This window comes from Vanellus vanellus, assembly GCF_965231255.1.
Source record: "Vanellus vanellus genome assembly, chromosome: 2".
Taxonomy (NCBI): domain Eukaryota; kingdom Metazoa; phylum Chordata; class Aves; order Charadriiformes; family Charadriidae; genus Vanellus; species Vanellus vanellus.
Genome location: NC_138906.1, coordinates 50,564,343 through 50,587,206, shown reverse-complemented (window position 1 = coordinate 50,587,206; position 22,864 = coordinate 50,564,343). Strand labels below are relative to the sequence as shown.

General features: G+C 36.3%; 1 protein-coding gene across 1 annotated transcript in view; it reads right to left on the bottom strand.

Annotated features, from left to right (window-relative positions):
* TNS3 (tensin 3) overlaps positions 1–20,630 on the bottom strand; it is a 125,950-nt gene extending 105,320 nt beyond the window's left edge. The window contains exons 1-9 of the mRNA XM_082479079.1: positions 20,578–20,630; positions 19,583–19,754; positions 12,040–12,090; positions 10,821–10,943; positions 9,181–9,245; positions 6,125–6,208; positions 2,800–2,912; positions 1,606–1,666; positions 1,397–1,472 (exon numbers count right to left, since the gene is read on the bottom strand). Coding sequence (XP_082335205.1) covers positions 1,397–1,472; positions 1,606–1,666; positions 2,800–2,912; positions 6,125–6,208; positions 9,181–9,245; positions 10,821–10,943; positions 12,040–12,090; positions 19,583–19,732 — 723 coding nt within the window. The 5' untranslated portion in view covers positions 19,733–19,754; positions 20,578–20,630. The remainder of the gene's footprint in view (positions 1–1,396; positions 1,473–1,605; positions 1,667–2,799; positions 2,913–6,124; positions 6,209–9,180; positions 9,246–10,820; positions 10,944–12,039; positions 12,091–19,582; positions 19,755–20,577) is intronic.
* Positions 20,631–22,864: the final 2,234 nt, after the last annotated feature.

Genomic DNA, 22,864 nt, shown 5'->3' with positions numbered 1-22,864 from the left:
AAGACAAGCAAGTATCTTTTTTTTATTTTTTCATGAAACCACTGGTGTTTTTGCTTAGACATAGTAAAAAAAAATAAAATATTCAAAACTGAATTGAAGTCTTTGTTTAGGAAATACTACCATGCTGAATAAGATGCTAGCTTGCTCAGAAGAATTACCTCCAATAATAGCATGGGATGAATGAAGTTGATCTTTTTTAAAACGATGCAAGCATTACTGAAAAGCTATGTGCTCATTTTTCATTTTAAACACACATTTGATAAATACTGAATTTGTCTGACTGATTTCTTTTGTCATCTATTCCATTTCCTTAAGCACTAACAGTCCTCCGATGAGTAACAAATCTTCCTAAATTTGAAACTGTTCCAAACCTCCAGAGCATACCAATTTATAATAGCATATTTAAAATTGTTTCTCCATTTTTCAGTGAAAGGAAGAACAAACAATATACTAAACTGAGTGGGATGGGGAAGTAGGAAAGGGAGAAGGAGGAAGGATAATAAAAAAGATTATTTCAGAAGACAAAAAGGAGGGGAAACCAACTGGGGGAAACAAAAAAAAAAAAGAGGGAAAAAAATGATCTGATACCAAGTATCCCTTACATTGATGTCCAACAGTTCTCAAATTAGTACATAAAATAAAAAAACATTCTGAAACCTACTAGCAATAGACCAGGAATACTTTCTAACAATACTTTCCCCCACCATTCCTTCCACATGTTCTTCTGTCCTCTTACTTCAATAAATTGAAAGACACAGCAACTATCTTGCTTTACTTTCTCTGTGCATAACTGTGTATGACAAGCAAGAGAGAAAGCAGAGAGATTTAAAATGATAGTGCTGGATTCAACCATAGTTAGGCTTTGCACACAGGGAATTACACCCACTCTTTGCCACATATAAATTGCTTTTTAAATACTGCCATGTGCTTGTAGAATCCAAAAACTTTTATTTGGTATTGTATGTTTTTGAATCCCAAAACAATTTAGAATTAAGTTAGGTATTTTCTTTACAGCATATAGTTGTATGATTGTGCATGTTGCCTGCCAAGTTACAGGACAAAGGTATTTTAATGTCGAATTACAAACACTCCCTAAACAAATTTTTATGAAGAGAATAGTGATACAGGCCTTACTGCACTTGGTGATGCTATGAAATGGGAATGCTGAGAGCAATCGTTTCCACTCCTAAAAACCTCTACTTTGAGTTTTATAGGAATTTTGATTCGTGTAAGACACATGGATGATGACTAAATTAACTTAACCTGTTTTGTAGTATGTGTGCAACCATTTGTTCAATTTATTTTTTTTTTTTTTTTACAGGAATGCAAAACAGGTCAGAGACTGTAAACTAAATGGCACAGATTAGTGGATTTTCATTCCATACAATTAACTTACCATAATATCTCCCTTTAAAAGCTGGGCAGGGTCCATAGCAATGCAGATTCGGCTTTGACTTTCTGGCCCTAGGCTACTTAACAGAAGAGAAAAGAAAAATAAAATTTATGGTTTAAAGAAACAAAAACAAACAAACAAGACTATATAATTCTGCAATTGTGAGAATTAAAACCTGGATCCAAACATAAAGGAAGACGCTTACGACTTACTATATTCCAGATGTATAAACTGGTTGCATAGCCTGGTATAACTTCAGAAAAGGCCGGCAAGCTGCAAAAAAGTCAGCAGAAAAGACTGCTTTGTAATTATTTTCCTTAATCTGAATATTACAACTAGGAAGCTTCATGCACAGATTAAACAAAGGGGCACAATGCTGACTGTCAAAATACCCTTCAAAGTAAAACAAAATTGACTTTGACAGATTTGTTTTCCCCCCAAAAAAAGTATTTGATTATATTTTATGAAAAAGTCAGTTTTCCTGATCTTCAGACTAGTTCTGAATTATGGAGGAGGGGAGTTTAAAGTATTCCAGTAAGGAAAGGAAGAAGGAATACTTTGCTCCTTATTAGGTGCCTATCTTCCTTCATTCCCACTTTTTCTGCAGGAAAACAAGATTATTAAGGGAAGAAAGAGAATGGCCAAAAAAACCCAAAACACCTCCAACCCAAAACCCACAATACAAACAGCCAAAACAAAATAAAAAGCGTTTTCAAAATTAAACAAATATTTGATCTACAGTTTTGTTTCAAAACTAATAAGTCCCTTAAATTTTTGACTACAAACAATACCTTGTCTTTATTGAAATAGTTATTTTAGAAATAAAATAGACTAAACACCAATGACAATGGAGCACTGCAAATTCATGCTGATAGCATTTCAAAAGACAGGTGCTATTTAACTCTCAGATGATGAAAATAGAGTTATACTCCTTTACGACGTGCTAGCACAGTATCTTGGTTTAGCATTTTAATTTTAAAGCCACTTATGATAGCAGACTACCTTAGAAGCACACCATATTCAAATGGCTTTTCTACAGAAAATCCAATCTCAAAACAGAAAACAGATATTTACGATTATGTTTATTTCCTCAACAAGGAGGAAATGACTGTGAAACCTGACCAGGTTCTCAGCTTTTGTGCAGGGAATGGGATGACAATTGTTCAGAAACCAGGCAGACATGAACAGCATCAACTCTTCATTTAACAAAGAACAAGAAATTTATTTCATCTTAATTTCTACGCTTAGGACATTTCTCTTCTCCTGGTTCTTTTATTGGGAACATTTGAACTGATATCAAGGAGCATCAACTCTACTTTGAGATTCATGCAGGCTTTCTAGAAAGCTCTAAAATGAAACAAGAGACTTTGAGCCTACGCTTGGATAGGAAAAGTTAGATCATTTACCTCCCCCAGCATCAAAGCTTGGGATACCATGAAGGATAACATAGTGCAGGAAAAGAGGAGTTGCATTCATTTTCACAGATCCAGATAGAAGGCCACTTAAGAATTGCACATATCTAAAAATACAAAATTTATGTGAATTAAATAAAACTAGTAATGGAACCATATCAGGGAAATACATTCTTTATGCATTAATATTTCTAGGCCATGGGTAGTAAACAGCATTGTGACATTACACATAAAACCAAAAGAATAATCTTCACAAAATACCATGAAAAGATGCTTTAATTTACCACTTTATTAAATCCATGGCTGTTACATTACATTTTGGTATACACTTCCAGTTGCAACTGAAGGTCTCAACTGGCTTTCACAGCAGCATGACATAGGTCCCGATCCATTTACAGTGAAGCACATTTCATTAAAACAAGACCAAGAAGTGTCCTTATCAGAAAACTTAGCATTAAGGCCAACGCAGGCAAATAACATCTTCATAATCAGAAGTGCTCTCATTTCAGCACCAAACAAGACGAAAACTACCATAGCAACATGAAAATCATTATATTTCTGCTATTTAATAACTGATTTGGTCACAAGCTCAGGAGCAAGTACATGCAAATGAACATCAGTGCCGTGTGTGTTAAACAAATTCATCCCATCTCCTTATATAACCAAGGGAAATCAGTCTCCTTTAATTTTTTATTGGCTTTGAGTCCCTTTTTCTTCCATGCCCACAACACAACCTTCATTTAACTTCACTCTCAGGAATGTACAGAAAAATCACCTCTTTTTCCCGCTTTATGCGCATATCACATTAACCAATCCCTTACTGCACGCTCCTGGTAACACCACAACTAAAGATATCCTGCCCAACGACAGCTTTACTACCCCAGAATGGGGGTTGTGGTGGTATAGGTTTCATTTTATAGACAGGTAGCAAAGCTCAGTTTATTTTGAAATGTTAAGAAAGGACAACTTTGCTTTTCGGTTTCTTCCTTCAGTCTTTCCAAAAGTATTTGGTACATGAAAAGTAAAAATTTACAAATTCTCATACTTACATGACAAAAAAAAAAAAAAAAAAAAAGCATGGTAAAACATTTTGTCAGTGACCTCTCAGTCTCTATGTTTTCTATCTACCACTACCAGTTTTCAATTATTCCAAAAATTTGACTGAATTTTCAAACACCTTTCTCAATGCAGTACATTCAAGAGGCTTATAGGCATTTGGCTTATTTTTGAGAACCATGTTCAAAGATTTATCCTGAAGACTTATGAGAAATTTTTAAATATGAAGGGTCTGTATCTGCACTTCTCATTCAGGCAAACTTTCAACTACTTATCTGAGAGTAAGTATCCACCTTCATTGTCAGAATGAATTCAGAAAAAGAGGTCTGCCCTGTACTTGCTTTTCTTGCCACTGTTACAGCATCCAACTAGCAGTGGGGAAAAGCTAAGTGATATTTCCAGGACAGATGTTCTTAATGGCCACAATTTCTTTTTCTCCTGGACAAAGCAGTAGAGAAAAGGTTTCAAAATAAAAGTAATGGGTGTATTTTCAAATATATCATTTTTATATTAATCTAAATTATACTTGTTTATACATCAACTGGATTTTAACAAGGACATTGCAAATTAATTATCCAAGAATGGTTTCAGAGAAAAAGCACATAAAAAAGGTGATTTAGGCCACTAACTCATCAAAATAGGACCAAAAAAGGATTATAAAATTATCCTCAAATATTACAGAGTTGGTTTTCCTTTCTCTGTGATAGGATTAGTAGCCAGTGCCAGGCCAGGCAAAGGTAGGAAAGGCCAGGTTCAGGAGGAGAACCTCCTCTGTTCTCATGCAGAATGACGCTCCAAAGTATGCACGTGCACATTTGTCTGGAAGATGGTAAGGGCAGCTCAAGTTCGATACTGGTGAGCAAAGATGTTAATTCCATCACTCAGGAGGTGAACTGAGTCTCTCTGGGATTTCCCTCCCCCTGCTCCCCAGAAGAAATAAGCAAGTGTCTTTGAAGATTGTAGGAAAGCCAGATACCACCACTTACACCCATGTCATCTCTAGCTTTAGGGCTTGCATACAGATCACTTAAGTTAGTAGCTACAGAAGCTTCCTGTCAACATGGTTGTGAAAACTGCCCTGATGCACAATTCACAAAGGCTGCTGTGAAGGTCCCTGGCTCTTATGGAAATATGCCTGCTGCAAAAGGCTTCTTGATGCGAAAATTAAGAACATGTACTTCCTTTTGCTCCTACGGTTCACACTTCTCTACTAGTCTCAAATCCTTATTATTAAAATGTAATCAATTATTAAAATGCAATCACATATATGCAGGCATAAAATTGGAGAATAAAAAAAGAGGTCAGTAGACTTTTAGTTACGCAAAGTTTATTTCAAGTCTAATGGAATCCTGTATTACTATTTCTCAAGTGAAAAAGAGCTGTGCAGGTGACCAAATGGGTTCAAGATGTCATGGAAAAGTTTCTTTTATTTAGATATTAACAGAACTAAATGCCTTATGCTTGCTGTTACTACTTATTTTTCCAGTTTAATTACTAGCAAAGCCTTATCCTTGAAACAACTTATAAAAAAATCCTACTGTATACATGCTGATTAAGACCAAAACCAGAATTATTAAATCAAATTAAGTTGATCTTTTATGTTTCTAAAAGAAGATTCACCCATATCACAAATACTTGTCTGACAGATATCAGTCTCTTTAGTACTGAATCCTTCATTACCTCTAGTCAAAATGAGGTAAACAGCAAACCCCAGAACTATTCACTTTCCCAACTGCTTGCTTTGAGTCATAACTCAACCTTATTCAAGCAGACAGACTGAAAAGGTAAGATACATCCAGATAGAGAGAATAAATAACGTATGCTTTGACAAACATTTACTAGCATGGACAGAGGGCAGATGCATAATCTGCAGAAACCCCAAACAAGTGGTAATAAGATGTTTATTGCACACTAATCAACGCACATTCCATACACATCATTTATGCCACAGAAAAATGAGTTTATTATTATCTTTGAGCAATCAAGAAATAGACTGTGACATCTCTTTCTGTTAACAAACAACGCAGTAAGAACACATGTGGATAACAGAGTGGTACAAAATGTCTTATCTACCTTGGGCTATGTGCAGGAACTGAACTCATCAATCAAGGAATATTAATATAAGATAAAGTGCTCAGAGTTCAGGAATCACTGGAGGATCTTGTGGAAATAGCCTTCACACAGCAGGGGAGGGAGTAAGGGATGGGCAGAGAAGACAACGATGACATTTCTTATTGGTATGTGTTAGAAACAAATTAAATACCTTCTTTGGGATGGCTGCATTAAAGCTGAAACTTTATCATCAAAGAATTTCTTCATAGCAAATCTGTCTAGAGCCTGATCAGCGCTGTCAAAACAGAGACACAGATAGCATGTTATTCCAGTTCAGGGTTATCTTGGAAATTGAGCAGGTTACTGCTTGAAACATTCCATAATATTTGGAAGGAAAAAGAAGGAAAGGAAGGAAAAAGAAAAGAAAGAAGCACTTAACTAGCAACTCTGGCACTTACAGGTCAGACAAGAATGTTTTTTGCACTGACACTTTCTCATTCCACACCTTAAGGCAGTTTCCTTCCTAAGGCAAAGCACCTAATCCCTTATTCAATTACCTGGATTGCATATTTCCAGCATGAATACGTTAGAGTCATAACGCAATAAACTTTGGCAGAGCCAAGCAGCTCAGGCTGCAAAAGGATACTTGCCATAATTTCCTGAGAGTGCCACTGGGCAGTTCTCTTTGTGAAATACAAATCTATTCTCTTTTTAAAAAAAGCAGCAATGTTATGGAGATGAAAACCACTGCCTAGCTCTGACTGTAGTACAGTACACAAGGTGCAAAGGACGCTAGGCTAGAGGATCACTTAAGCAGTCAAATAATTCATTCAGTCTTTGATTCCTGTGCCCTGAGCCACCAAGGGTTAGAATGTTTAAAACAAAAGTGTCAAATATTTGAAAAATAAATGTTTTTCATCAGACAAACACAAACACTTCAAATACACAATTAAGGAGCAATATATTCAGAAGAATACATTTTCTTCTGTTCTCTATCTAGAATGACTCTTATACGGGTCTTCTGCATCTGTGTGGAGAAAGGCAAGAGGGTACAGCAAAAAACCAGAAGTGCCGAACATCAGTAAGAATGCTGTTAATCACATGTGCCAAGTAACATGCTATGCTGATTCTGTTGTATCAATACCAGATAAAAACAATGTATCTCATAACAGACATAGTTGAGAGTGATAATTAACACTAGGACATAAGAAAAGCAGAAATTTCAAAATAATTAGACTCTGGAATCTCAAATTTGAAATTCCACATCTAGTTCAATGTAAATGAGTTTCAAGGAAAAAAAAATTGTGCAAAGTATACATATGCATATCAGGCTAAAAATGGAATTTATAACTTTTCCAAAAATTAATCAGAAGTTACCAATTATCTTGACGGGGGGGCTGGATCAGACTGTAAAGTCATGTCTTTTCTTCATGGATGTTAAAGATTACATAGTGCGTACTTAGAATATCCTTGACCCAAAAACTCTCCTCTTCACTCAACCCATCGTACATCTTCATACATCTTCACCCACACTACCACCCAGAATTTAGGGGACCCACTCATAACTGGCCAAAGACTGCTAGTACTTTGCTTGTTAAAACAGAGTTTACCAACTATTACAAAGAGCTCTGTTTGCCCTTGTTAAACTCTACATTCGAACATTATTCCTTCTTATAACGTATAAATAAAAAAAGGGGATTGCATCATAAGGCTTCTTCACTAAGCCTAGATTTTTTCAGATGTGCATGCAGACAATTAGGAACTTTGTTTAGTGTGAACATCCTCAAAGTCTTCCAAGTGCCCCTTCTGACACAGCAGCTGGCACCCTGAACAGCAGCACCAGCAGTAATTTCTGCTTCTGTGAGGTTGCCATGTACCATTTTGAAGAGTCTTGATAATGCTAGGGATATACAAATCCTAGCTGGGAAACTTCCCCAACCTCATTCTTACACAGAAAAATGCAGTTTTGGATAGAAGCTGACAGACAACCAGAAATTTAAAGGAGGGGTTCCAAATTCCCTCCTTCCCTGCAACCTCAGTGAAGGAATCCTGAATTTGTTTGGGTTAAAAGATGACACCTTTCATCGCTGGGCTTTACAATCACATCCAGGTGTTGCTCTGTTATGGCATTACTAAAATGTATTTACAGCCAGGTACCACCTTTAAGGATAACACAATATTGCAACACTGAAATCACAATGAAGTACTGTACTATCCTCACTTGACAGATTTTGTCATTCACAATAATTCTCAACCAAATATTACAAAATTGTGGCAATCATTGCCCCAATTACTACTTGAAGATACATGTATTTATTTTTTCAGCACATACTGGTGTGTACAGTGCATTTAATTTCTTAGCCTACCTGTCGGTCAGGCTTACCAGAGTGAACACGGATTCTTTTGAGATGTTGGTTTTACTGAAATCCATGATCACCATGCTATAGTGATTCAGGACTTCATCCACTAGACTACTGGATCAAATCTATTACTGACAGAGTGGTGTGAATTCAGAACCAAATTTGGTTTTACCATGGCCTTTACAGTGCTTTTTTATTTTAATACATATGTTTATATAAAAGAGACCAAGGGAAAACAATTTGATTAAAAACCAAACAAAAAAAAACCAAACTCCCACATTTCATCCTTTTGAGATCATTTATCAAATTTTATCTTTGTTGACATAAATTGTCAAATGCCATTTCTTAATTTGAGCACTCTAAAAGAAACAATTAAAACCAAGTAATCAGACACCTATTGTTTGAACTGACTGCAAGATAAAGTCTAGATTATTTCTTAAACTGCATTCCACACTTTGATCAACGTCTAGGAATTCCATATTCAAATACTGATTCCAGAGTCTAATAAAAGTATTAGGAAAACAGTTAAGAATAGTTTGTCATTTATTCAAAAGGGACAACTTGATGGATGTAGCAAATAGATTGGTTTAACAGAATAAAGATGGTATCATTATTTTAAAATGTTTTCTTGCATATTTCTTCATTCATCTTGAAAGACCCTTTAGACAATTTTCCCACAGAATCACTGAATATCTCAGATGAGAAGGAACCTTAGAGCATCACCTATTCCAACCTCCTGCTGAAAGCAGGACATAAAAGCAGACTGTTCTAAGACATGCTCCAAGACTCTTTGAGAAGAAAACCTGACAAACCTTAACTGACTAACAGTACTACAATTAAAAGGCATCTTTCTTCTGATGTTTCCTTAATTGTAAAACACACACAATATGCATAATTCACAACTTACCTTGCAGAAACATTGGTGAAGTGCATATATGATGATATGACTACACCTATCCTTCCTTTTCCTCCCTGTATTAGGAAAAAGGGAATAACAACTTGTTTAATTTATTACATTAGCAGGTATTACCTTATGTAAGACTAAACAAAACTAAGACAGGAAATGCAGATAGTCTTTTTGCTTATGGGTCTCCTGTGTTGCTGGAAAGATGGTAATGATGGGCAGCAGCTTGTCTGTCTATGCAAGCTGGCTGACAAGTGACATAAAAAACACTAAGTAGGATTTCTCTGTGTGTGCCTGTCAAGTCTTACTGGTGGAGGAAATTATTTTAAAACAAAATAATCTTGACCAGTAGTAGAAGCATTGTATCAACTCTTCTAAATTTATTTTACTATTCCCAAAGATTATTCATGACAAGTCTAGACAATGTTGCAATTTCTGGCCTGAAATGCTATAAAATACCCATTTTGGAAAGCATAGGAGTTTGACAGGTTTGGGCATTTTTACCTCCCAGCACCTGAGATTTATAACAACTACTACTTATTTTTCTATGGATAATTTTAAAAGTGTTGCAAAACTTAGTAAATAATTTACATGACAAATTCAGTACAATTTAGCACGCAGTATTTCTCACAGATTTCGAAACAATTTCAGTCTCTCAGCTGATACAAGTAGCTGCATCTATCTTCATGGTTGGAAACCTTGAAGTCATTAGTGAAAAGCACTAATCAACAAAATGCATTACCAATTTGTATACACAATACCTAGGAATACTTTGCCCCCTTTTCTTTTGTCCCATGTATGGGCCGCTCTCCTGGCTGAAATCCTGCAACTAGTAGGAATTCAATAGTGTTTCATACGTTCACAGCATTCTACCTGTAAGCAATTCAGGACTGGGGACTATACAACCTGACTTGAAGAGAAGTTTTGGTTCCATTATCACCCCCATTCTGTTTAGTGTAACATCTCCCAAGTGATACAGAGACAGATTTGCCTCGAGTGTCACCAGCACAGCTACCAGCTCAGTTCTGAATTAATTTTATCTGTATTTAATTAAGGCTTCTGTTTTTCTCTTCATTGTGACCAAGCAGGCAGAAGTAGTAACACTGTGCGATGGTAGCTTTGCTATAAAGCACTGTAATGATGCTGGCAGTTGGAACCTGTCAGAAGTACCAAGGGGGTACTTAATGCCCTCATTTCCTACAACCATATGACAGTCTAAAGGGACAATCTGTGATATGTTGCCTTATCCAGCAACAAAATCCGTGAATGTCACAGAACATGAAGAGCTTCTGAGAGTTTGCTGTCGAGCTGGAAAAACCGCAACCTTCTAAATATGCTCACAGAAGTAGCACTGATGTCTGAAGGAAGCAAACTAACATCACTGCATGTTATACCCAGAGCAGAGGCTAGAACCTTATTTATCATAAAAGCAGTATATAACAAGCATGCAAGGTCAGTGGATTTAAGCTTTGTTAAATCAACTGAAGATTTGGTGAACTGTTTCCAACATTGAAAACAGATCAAACTTTTTTATTTTTTTAAATGACTAAGACAAGGTTTTTGTTTTGGTTGTGTTTTGTTTGTTTGTTTTTTTTAAATGAATACAAACAGATAGGCAATGTGTATACCCAAAGTTCACTTACTCTGCAATGGATCACGACCACGTGTTGAGGATCATTGTTCAGCCATGACTCCATAGCCTTGCAGATGGTGCACACCTTATCGAGAGGCGGAGCATGGAAATCAGGCCACCCCACATCCATAATCTGCAATTAAACAAGTAACATTCACAAGAGAAAGCTTGACCCTAATGCTACATATTAAAATCTGGCTTCCAATAATTGTGATAATGAAGAGTCTCCACATTTTTTCCAACCCCAGATAATCATGTCATTCGAATGCTGTGATGTAACTAAAATATGCTTACAGGTCTCTTAAGGGGAAGAAGGGGATTTGTTTGGTTGCTTTTGTTTTTGTTTTTTTTTTTTTTTTTTTTGTTGTTGTTGTTGTTGTTTTTAATTTTTTTTTTTAAACGATAACAGTACTTTTCCAAAAACAAAGAACTCCCCCCCCAAAACCCACCAACCGCTCACAAGTGACAACATTTTGTTCATATTTTCTGTTCAACTTTAGTCACTACACAATCCTATTACTCAACCTATTATTATTATATGCATATTTTTAAACCTAACAAAACCAGTAACCATGAACAACTTAAATCCTTCATGATCAATAAAGCATTCAAAAGGTCAAAAGAGATCTTTTAATGTTTTCCTCAGATAGTGTGTATCCCTGCAAATCTACTGCTGTAAATACACATCTCTGCTACTATGGCCTTATAGAGAACTTGCATATTTTTTACGACAAACAAATACAACAATTGGTGAGGAGGAACAAAAGACAAGCTTATGTCTCTATTGTGCAGAGAAGCAACTATGAAAAGATAGTACAAAAGGGAAGTCTGTATCTGAACCGAGTTCACTAGCTTCAGCTATCAGACTGTACGTTACAGTATATAACCCCTAGTATCCTATGACCACAGAAAGAAAGTACACCTGGGGTAAAATTCGTATCACTCAATAGGAATTTTTCAGTAGTCACTACAGGCTTCAGGTCCTATCTGCAAAGTCTAAGAGGACAACAGGAACAGCTATGTAAAGCTCACACTTAACAGACAAAACAGAACTTGGGGAAAAAAAAAAACTTTTTAAAGGGATGCATGTGGGGGTTTTTTGTCATCTTCTTCCAGAAGTTGTTCTGCTACTCTGTATATCAACGTCTGTATAGCTTCAGGGCTTATCAGGCCATTTAAGTAGTATATAACACTAGAAAGAGAGGTATGTTATGGAAGACAACAAATACCTTTGGGTTAAGCTTGGCAAGGTCATATCTCTTTTCAGAGAGGTTTAACACCTGTTCAGAAAGAAAGAAAAAAAAATAACAACCATCAAGACTTCATAATTTATGTAGCAAGTAGCTATATTTGAAAAACATGGTAATTACAAAAAACTACAATGATAAGACTGCAGGTTTGCCTACTGTTTTAGTAAACTAAATTAACATCTGAAGTCAGGTGACACTAACAAGTGTATTTTGCATCTTCAGTTATTATACGATGAAACTAAATATGAAACTAAATTGACATTTTGAAAAAGGACAATTTCACTATCAAGTGAAAACACGACTGGCTATTTAATTCCCTCAGAAACCACACCTCTACATTAAGTTTGCTTTCTTTTCCTTTTTTGACTCAGAACCGGGACAGTTTCAGAGGAGGAGGTGCTTGGCATGTTCCAAACTTTTAATGTGAAGGGACACACTGTTTAAAAAAAACAAAAAGCTGACAGAGATAATTCCAAAACAAATCTTTGCTTTTCAAATGTTGTCGTCTTGTTTATTTTCCCCACATTCCTTCAATGGGCAAAATTCTCTGGTAAGAAAACATAGTATTTAAATAACTTTCTGTTTTCAGAAATCCACCTTGTTTTTTGGGTTCACATTTCTCTGTATATGTTTTCTCTGCAGATAAAAACATGTGAGAATCAACAAGATACTTGCTACAGGAACTATAACACCATTTCCTCAATTTGATTAATATAGCTCTAGGAAAAAAAAAAATTCCCCCATCATTCCATGTGCACAATTGTCCCACTTAAAATAGCACGTTTCATCAAAGAATCTGCAAGAGCTTTACCAAGAAGCCCAGTTAGACAGTAAGTTATCATACACTTAGTGCTTAACAAGGAACAGTTAAAGAGACAGACTGCTAAATGAACAGTTTATATGAATAATAATTCCTCTATATAATTATATTTAATACTATATAATTATTAATTATAATAATAATAATGTCTATTTTTATATATATAAAGCAGTGTAGACCAGCATATTTGACTTTAAATAGGAATTACTTTAACTCAGTATCAATCAATAATAAAAAGCTGAAATATCAATACTTAACAACTGAAACAATGCTACTGAGGCAGATTCTCGTTCATGGTGTGGTTATTTCACATCACAATGAGTTAAGTATAGCTGTCATTCATAATAATTTAAATAGTCTCATTACAGTGCCAGAAGGGGATAAACAGACCATAAATATGAGAAATAGTAAGAGAGATGAGTCCATTATACAGTTTACTACTACCTGAGGACAACTTAAGAACCCCTTTTCTAGAATGTATCATCCCATCTGGCATTAACCAGCACTCTCAACAGCAGTCACAGAAGTCAAGACCTAAACAGGCTAAAGAAACTACACCATTTCACTTCTAGAAGCTGGTGCCTGATGCTCACTGATGGGGTACTTATTGAAGTTGAATGTACAACCCCATCATGTGGGTGAAGGAAGACATTATACCATCTTTAGGAAAAATTATGTTTTTTGAACAAGAAATTCACCCAGAGAAAGAAGAAAGCCCCATATTAACAAGAAAACCAAGAAAACAGCTTCTTTTAAGCTGCATAAGGTTCTGAAATCACCCATGATATTGACCATAAAGGGTATACACCACTTTCACTGACCTCAAACGCCAAAAGAAAACATAAAACATCTTTAGATGATGAGGAATGTGGTCTTTATACCAATATATTGCTTGCTTTTTAAACAGATTACTGCTGAAGAGCTAAGCAGCATGCAAAAATTCATACGTCCACTGTCCATATTATTTTGGCTCAGGAAGATGTATCAACATTTACAATTAAGACTATAGTTATCCTTCCAGAAATACCAACTGTAATTTAATGGAATAATAGGAATGAAACCAATAGAGTCTTATGCAAATGACTCACAAAAATTTCTGTAGTTTTCTATCACTCTTAATATTTTCAAAACAATTTAGTGGAGAGTTGTATTTCTCAGTACAGAATTCTTAAAATTAGTGTTAAAGCTATGTTAAGAAATCAATTACCTAAAATTTTCCACAGAAAAAAAAAAAACACTGCTATTAAATGATAACTTTTCAAATTCATCCTTCTTGTTGTATTTATACGTAACATGAGTTTAAAATTCCTGTATGTCAGGATACGGCCTTGTTCATGATGGGGATTTGTCATTGCTGGATCAGATGGCAATCTCAATTGTGGTACCCAAGTCCCTGTCAAGCTATAGAGTAGAGATCAAACTGAGATACTCCAGGAGTCCTGACAGCACAGAATAGAGACCAGAAGGTACAGGAACCAACATTTCACTTACAACAAAAAAATAAGAGGTCACAGAAGTCTTTGAAGAGAAGCATATGCTATAAATAGATGACAGTGGAAGATCAACTGAATACTTTTTAGCCCCTTTTTGGCATATCCTAGCTTTACTTACTTATATTTCGGTACAAGAATGAGAAGCATTAACCTTTAGTTCTACAAAACTTAAATGATTTTGCCCTAAATTTTAGGACCTTATTTAAGGAATAGAAATGAAGTTAGGCAAAACAATGGGGAAAAAGAAACGCTTCCTCCTTTCACACAGCTGAGAGGAAACATCCCCCTTCCAATAAGATTTAATCCTGAACTGGGAAGTAACTTGTACTATTAAGATAATATTCTCTCACTCTGCTGAATGCTCAGCAACACCACAGAACAAAAATAAGGTGTCCTTTTAGCTGGAGAAGAGACCTTTATGAAGGTACTAAAGGGTCTTAGATTTGGTCTGATCCTTAGTCAGATGACCAGAAATACAAAATTTCATGTCAAAGAACAGAAACAAGTAGCATGTAGCTGGCAATTTTGGAAAGCGAAAGATGTATTGTTGTCATACAGGACAAAGTACTGACTGGGGAACAATTCACCAGCCTACCGCCCGTTTCATTAAGGAAAAGACAGTGGGAGAGCAGGCAGGCAAAACTCTTCTACCAGGTGCGACCAAACTTGCTTGCTGAAAACAGTGGTAGTCTTCTGTTGAGGAAAGAGCAGGGCAAGAAGGAAGGTGGCCCAAACATGACATAAGCTAAAATTAACAAATATTTCCAACTAGTAAAGCAACAGCAACACACAAGCATTACTACATAATTTACATATGCAAGACCAAGAAAATGCACAGCAGTTACATTAGTCTCACCTTGTAACAAATATGTATATGCTAAGACTGCAGTGTAACCACTGAAATCTTTTTATAAATTGTAGCAGTGTGTTTGGGTCTTCATTCACTTTTAAAAAAGAACTGACCGTGAATTTCGACAATAGGATTTACTGTCAGATTCCTAATGCCTTTGACATAAATGAGTTACTGTTCATCAGCTGCTCTGTATGCCCCAATAACTCTCTAACTAGTGAGCTAATTTAGAATAGGTTATTCAAAAAACTTGATCATCATTCAGTCACTGTGGATACAAATATGTAACTGAAGAACAATAATACAGCTGCAGACAGAAATAAGGTAACTTGCTCATTTATCACTGCTTTAAATAAAAATCAAGAGAACTGCTTTGACAACCGTAAGTAATAAACACTGCAATAAAACCTGTCAGACACTGAAAAAGACATACCTATTTATCTACTTTAAACACCAAAACATTCAGTTTTAGAAAATGACTATACAATCAAACAAGTATACAGACAAGCTTATAATGTATTTTTTTTTGGTTAAAAGCTCAGAATATCTGACCAATTAAGCATTATTCCTCCCCTACAAGTACAATGCATAGGAAACTTTTTAGTGAAAAGAGCATAACGAATACATTACTGATGAAGTTGAATAAAGGTGAATTTATTTTTGCAAATTAAGTTTTTCAGTTGACACAGCAATTGTGTCATTTAAACGTTTTTTAGCTTTCTGGCAGATGTTTACAGTCTGTGTATTCTGAAAGTACTGGTGTAAAACAGCATTCACTTGGAATCAAGCCTTTGGATCTTGCAATAACATATGCATTCCTTTGTAACCACAAGACCATTTTATTAGGGAAGAAAAGGATGCTTCATTCTATCCTTTAAATCTCCTCACTATGAAAGGTTTAGGTTTTTAAATAAACATGTACTGCGGAAAGAATCTGTCAATGAAAATACACTGCATGAAAACAAACATATCAATGCACCCCTGTTTCTTGGCTGCTTTAAAAACTATTTTTTAACATATGTATTATGGAGTATTTTATCTCTCTCATTTCTTTTTCTCTAATCCAGAGATTCTTAATTTGTGATTAAAATAATAACAACTTAAGGATGAGAGGGAATGGCCGTAAGTTGCACCAGCAGAGGTTTAGATTGGATGTCAGCAAAAATTTCTTCACAGAAAGGGTTGTTGAGCATTGGAACAGGGAGGGTTGTTGAGCATTGGAACAGGGAAGTGGTTGAGTCAGTACCGCTGGAGGTATTTAAAAGATGGGTAGATGTGGTGCTTAAGGATGTGGTTTAGTGGTGAAATGATAGTGTTAGGTTAACAGTTGGACTCAAGGGTCTTTTCCAACCAAAATGACTTCTACAATTGAAAAAGTCTTTGGCTATTTTTGACATAAAAGTTTGCTTGTTATAACAGTCAAGTTCTAAAGGCTATCAGTATTTAAATAAGAGGCTTTTACAACTCTACATCAATTTTGACACATCACTGGATTCTTTTGGAGTAACATCATCTTGATTTTTTCAGGATATTGTGACTCCCCTCTTGCTGACCAAGGCCACACACATACAATCAAAATAAATTGATGAAAGTACTATATGAATACTACAAAAATCAGTTTTGAATTTTTTCTCTGTTGGAGAAAAGTCATGTTTCCTCTAGGAACCAAAGCCTTCTGGGAAGCTTTTTTTTTTTTTAGGATAACAAAGAAGAGAAAAGTCTACTGTAAGCTATGAACAGACTTCCATCTCTCCATAAAGGACTCGTCTTACACTGTCAAAGTATAATCCTCTACTGTTAGAGCAAATGAGATACTTATGATTTTTTATTCACACTCTTCATAGCAAACCGAGACTCAAACAGGAAACATTGCACTCACCCAGTTTTTTGGGTGTATCATTCCCCTTCTCTGTCCTCACTATCAACTGTAGTGGCAACAGTTTAACATATATAAAAATCTGGAGGAAGAACAGCTAGATAAGAAATGAAAAATGCTGATTTATAGTACACATTCTGCAAGCTGAGACCCCGACCCAATGAAAGCATAAAACTGGGGGGGGGTTGGGTTTTTTTGGGGGGGGTTGTTTTTTGGTTTTTTTTGAAGGGGGCAGGCTTTGCTGCTATACATGTCCCTCTCGAGCAAACTGAAGGGGGTCTTTGAAACAGAAGAAACAAAGCATAGTTTAAAAAATGAGCTCCCTGGATCTACAACCTAGCTATGTTTGCCAGGTTATCTTGCAAATCTGCAGAGACATACTTGGAGGAGATGGCAACAAACTTTATTTTGACCAAGTTAGCCAATTTCCCAAGTACTAGTTAGAATATAAATAAATAGAACGAAACAAAAACAAAACCAAAAAAACATAAAACCACACAGATCCAAACTTTGCAAGAGAAACTGACTGCAATCCCACTTAGAGAGAGAGCACCCTAAACAAGACTTACCATATATCAGAACTTTTGTAATACAAACAGGTATGTAGTGAGATTTAACTGGACTAAGACTACAAGCTTATTTCACAAATACCAAAACACTGCTGTTGCATGGGAAAGGCCACTGAGAACAGGTGAATTTGAACCAGTAAAGTTTTACATACAGGTCACCTTCAAACTATTTCTTATCTTGTCCTTTACAAGCTACCAGCGCCTGATGGAAGGGCAAGAAGGCAGCATGCTGAGGACATCAGACAACATTACAAGTATTACAAGTGCTTCTTGAGGACCACACCTGATTAATAATGTATCTATGACACCTCGATTTGTGAGCGAAAGGTATTTAAATCATTAGGTGAAGTCTCTCCAGAAACCGATTTATACCGTGAGTCAAGTTCATACTCCTGAAGCTGTGGATTTGATTCTAATAGTTTACACACGCTAATTAAAAAGACAGCATTTTCCTGGTTTGAGGTAAAACAGTACCAATTTTGTTCAGTAACTTTGCTTCTTCGCTAAGCCTCTTCTACCTACTGAAATCAAAAGCACATTGTGCAGACAACATTCACTCTCAGAGCGATAAGACCTATGTTTATAGCTGACACCAAGGAATGGTATGCAGAGAGGCTTATACTTATTGCTATAACAACCAAGGCCAGATAACTTTGTTATTTGCACCCATTGGAGGGTCAGAAGCAGAAAAGCATAGTGGGGTCCCACCTGCAGGGAGGACTGGACAGGACAGGTGACCCAAAACTGACCAAACAGGGTATTCCATCCCATCTGTCTCATGCTCAGTATAAAAGCTGAGGGATCAAAGGGTCAGCCCTCTTTCTTCAATGGCAGGCGTCCGAGGAGGACTCTGTCTGTTCGTCTGCCTTTGATCCTGATCCTGAATGCAGATCTGGAATCCAGTTCCCATCCGTCACTGAGCCCAACCTGGGACTGCCCCAGTGCCTGCTGGTGACGTGACTGTCATCCTGAGAGCTCGATATGGTTTTGTATATATTTCATTATTTCCTTTTATTTTATTATTAATATTTCATTAAAGTAGTTTAGTTCTTTCTAAACTCACAAGTCTCTTTTTCCATCTGCCTCTCTCTTAGAAGAGGGGTAGGGGGGAACATCTGTCGGTCCAGTCTGGGGTGCCCCACATCCCCAGTAGCCGATTTGGCCTAAACCACAACAAAAGTGAACAAAACGTTGGCCCTGTTTTAAACTTACCTTCATACAACAAGCTGAGACAATACATGCTGTAAGGTTTAGATGCACTAGCCAGAAAACAGCACAGGAGATTAAAAGTTTGGGTCATCATTTAAAAAAAATATAAAGTCTGCACATAGGGCTCCTTATAGATTTGCTTACAACTTAATTTCGTATAGAAAACTAAACAGCAGGAAAAAAAATGCATCTAAATCAAGTTAACGAGAAAGACCTGGATAAAACACACAAACAGTAATCCTACTTTTATATATTGTTTCACAATACATAGTAGAGACAGCCAAGACATGATGGTGAGACACCATCACATACCTAGCTGAGGACCCAGAGGTAGCTGGCTGCTAGGAAAAAAAAAAAAAAAAAAAAAAAAAAAAAAGAGAACACTCCACATTGCAGGGTGTGTATCTTTTTTAAAAGCATGCTTTGGACACTGAAAATAGTCATTGCAATTGTTCTACAGCACTTGACTATGTGCTATCATGACAGAGACTCCAGTATCACCAGCAGAAAAGTGCTTTTAATATCCATCCTTGCCTAACAGCTTAAAACACTACTGAAAATCTTGCTCCTGCTTGCAAAGCTTTAAAGGCAGACCAAAGACGCTTTAGATGAGAGACTTCCAGTTTACAATAGTGTATGTGGACCTTCAAGTAATCTTCCTGCAGGACAGACGATGAGATATCACAAGACTGATCCGACACATACCAAGTAATTATCCCCATGTTTGGATTTGAGCATTCGGGTTACATCTTGTAGATTGTGGAGGTAAGTTTCCTCAGAGCAGCTTGCAGGGAAGGACACAGCGATGATCCGCTCTGTGATGTAGGTGAGGTCAAGTTCATAGCCTTCCTCCATAACGTGATCAAAGTCTGCACTGCTGTGAAGAAATTAGATGTGGCAGCTCAAAGCAAAGCACACAAGAACAAACACAGCATATTAACGATAAGAAACTGCAACTTGGACTCATACAGTCACGCATCTGATGTTTCCAATACTTTCATTACAGTTAGAACTCATTAAATGCCTACAGAGCTCAAATAATTCAGTTCAGTACACAAAAGGAGTTAACCAAACATCAGAGTTCTTCATATCAAAACTACAGTGAAAAAATATCTGCAACTAATAATGTAGAAAAGCAGTAAAATGAAGCAACTTTGGTGCAACACTGGTGCAACAAATTTGGAAGTTAAACAGAAAACTTATAGGTATTTATGTCTGCACAAATCTCTTTTTCTTTAGAATTCTCCAAATGCTTTTGAAATTGGTAGATTCACCAGTGGCCCATAAAACATTGTGGATAGATACCATCTTGAAATCTGCTCTGAGTAACACTGAAGTGAAGCCAAAACCAGTCCTCAAACTGCAACAGACACCAATGTAATGCAATTAATCTCACAGGTTAGTCTACAAAAACTGTTTACTCTAACTTCTCCTTCTTTCCCAGGTTGAGGGCACAATCAGGCACCTTACCTTGTCCTTTTTAATAGAATAATCAGACGATTACAGTCATTAAGTTAAAAGTAAGTTCAGCAAATATGCCCAGTTGTTTTCTCAGACAGGTATTGTAAAAACAGTCTTTGCATAGCAGGACATGTCTTGCAGAAGACTGAACTCACAGAAATCACAACCACAAATAACAAAGCCTAAACCACCACAACATTATGTGACATTACCACACAAAATATGAAAGAAATACTTGCCGTGATCCTTTGTCACAACTGAAAGAGGAGTTCTTCGAAGCACTGCTGGATTTCTGGAACAAAGAAAGCAGAGTAGTCAATCCAGTACCTTCCGTGCTGCCACGGATGTCAGTGTTACTGCCTTTTTTCCTCATTTATTATGTCCATACTGTGAAAAACTATACCATCAATATGATAATGATCCTGCCTTATGTTTTGACTGCAGACACTGTGGTTATGGACAGGTTACGTCCAGCTCTTCATACAGACTCACTACTACCTCTCCCAACTCACTACTTCCAGAGAAGGACTGGTTGTCTTTTGTGCTCGTGGTAACTGCTTAAAGATTAGAAAAAAAAACATTCGATGGACTTCTGAGAAGATGAAGCTTGAATCTCTGTATAAACCTGCAAAAGTAAATCCCTCTCAAGTGATTATCTCATGACAACACTGAAAAATAAATATATTCCAGTATCAGAGTTCTGGGAGTTTGAAGAGAAGTCTGAGCTGCAATGGTTTTGCTTTATGAGAATTTCCTTCCTCTGGTAAGAAAATAAGGGATAAAATCATTCTCTATTGCACACTGTTGTAGCATATAAACTAGCATATAATCTACTAGCACACAGCATATAAGCATATGAACAATAACATAATGCAAACTACCAGCAGGAAAAAAAAAAACAAACAACCCTGTGAGATCTATGTTTACTGTATATATGCTGTCTCCACCTACTGAAATGCATAGTACTATATATCCTTTTCAGCTCTGTGTATAAAAATAGATAATCCTGACAACTTCCACAACTCAACAAATGGTACAACTTAAACTACCAGTGCTGTTTGAAAGAAATTTTCTTTAAGTACCTATAATACAGTTTAAAACTCTAGCTGATTGGTTGCACATATAAAAATATAAATATATCAGTTTAAAAGGACTCTTCTGAAATCTCAGCTGGGTATCACATTTCATTGCATGGCCTCGAATAGCTGCAATACTCTTCAGTCTGTCGTTGCTTTTATATAAATTCTGGACAGCTCCCAAAAATCAACACAACCCTACCATCTTGAAAAAATACTTAGATTCAGACCATGAAACTTCCCATTGCCTATCTATGGGGCACCAAACTACTAAATTTTACTTAACCCTTCTTAAGGTCAAGATCACCTTGTACATTATATGGTGACTACAGTCAATGTCTTGTTGGCAAATGGACAAAGTCAAGGACACACCTCCATTTTTGATTATAGTCACTTCCTCCTCTCTTCCATGGCTTCATTATCCTGCAGCTAGTGATGCTTTCTTATTTCTTCAGTTTTTCTTTTTATTATTTGTTTTGTTTACTAATTATCAATGACTACACCACTAACTTTTGCCTTCACAACTAAAATATTTAGCAAAATCCAACAGATATAATAAACTACTTACTATAGAGGAAAAATGGTTACTGAAAAAGCTTTTTAAAGGTTTGATAAAACATATACCATATATGCACACACACCTACAATGTGTTTTCAAACACATGAAGAAGCTGTTACAGCATTTCTCACAACAATTTGTAAACATGAGCCATATCTTACAATGCTTCTGACTGAATTCAGGTTTAATAGTCAATTAAAACCAATCTTGAACTTCTGTGACTGCATCTCTTAGTTTTAATATCTCTGTATGGTTTAAGGTTCATTTCACTGATAACAAGGGATTCTTCGTTCTGGACCAAGTCATACACGCATACCAGCAGAATATGAGTTTCACCAACCGCAGGATTCAACAGCACAGGGCAGACTATCCATAAAGGCAAATCATCTCCACCCAACTAAAAAAAAAAAAAACACCACTATTTTCTGCCTTGCTGCACATGGGAGGGATAATGGCAAAACATTTGGCTAATCTTCCAAGACAGAAAATGCCATCTGGCATCTGCCAGGATGGACAATTACATAGATAATCTTGCAAAACTAGATACAGTTTTCATTTTCTGTCAACCAACAGCAGGAGAGAAGATGAAGGGGAACAAAGAATAATGGCTCAAAATGGGGTGTTTAACCACACCTAGCTAAAAATTTAGAGTTGTAACTAGGATAGATCCAGTGGAACTGGCCTTTGATTTGTTGCCAGTAGGACAGACCACCTTGAGATTATTCTTCCTTGAGCTTCTCCCTACGATTCTTGTTCCCCTCCTTCCCTAGGACTAACTAGCAATGCAGACAGTATAACCAGTCATTTGAGAAGCAGAGATTTGAAAAAATAGAACACACCTCCCATTTACCTTTTCATTCAGTTTTAAGGAACTTTTATATACCAAACAAA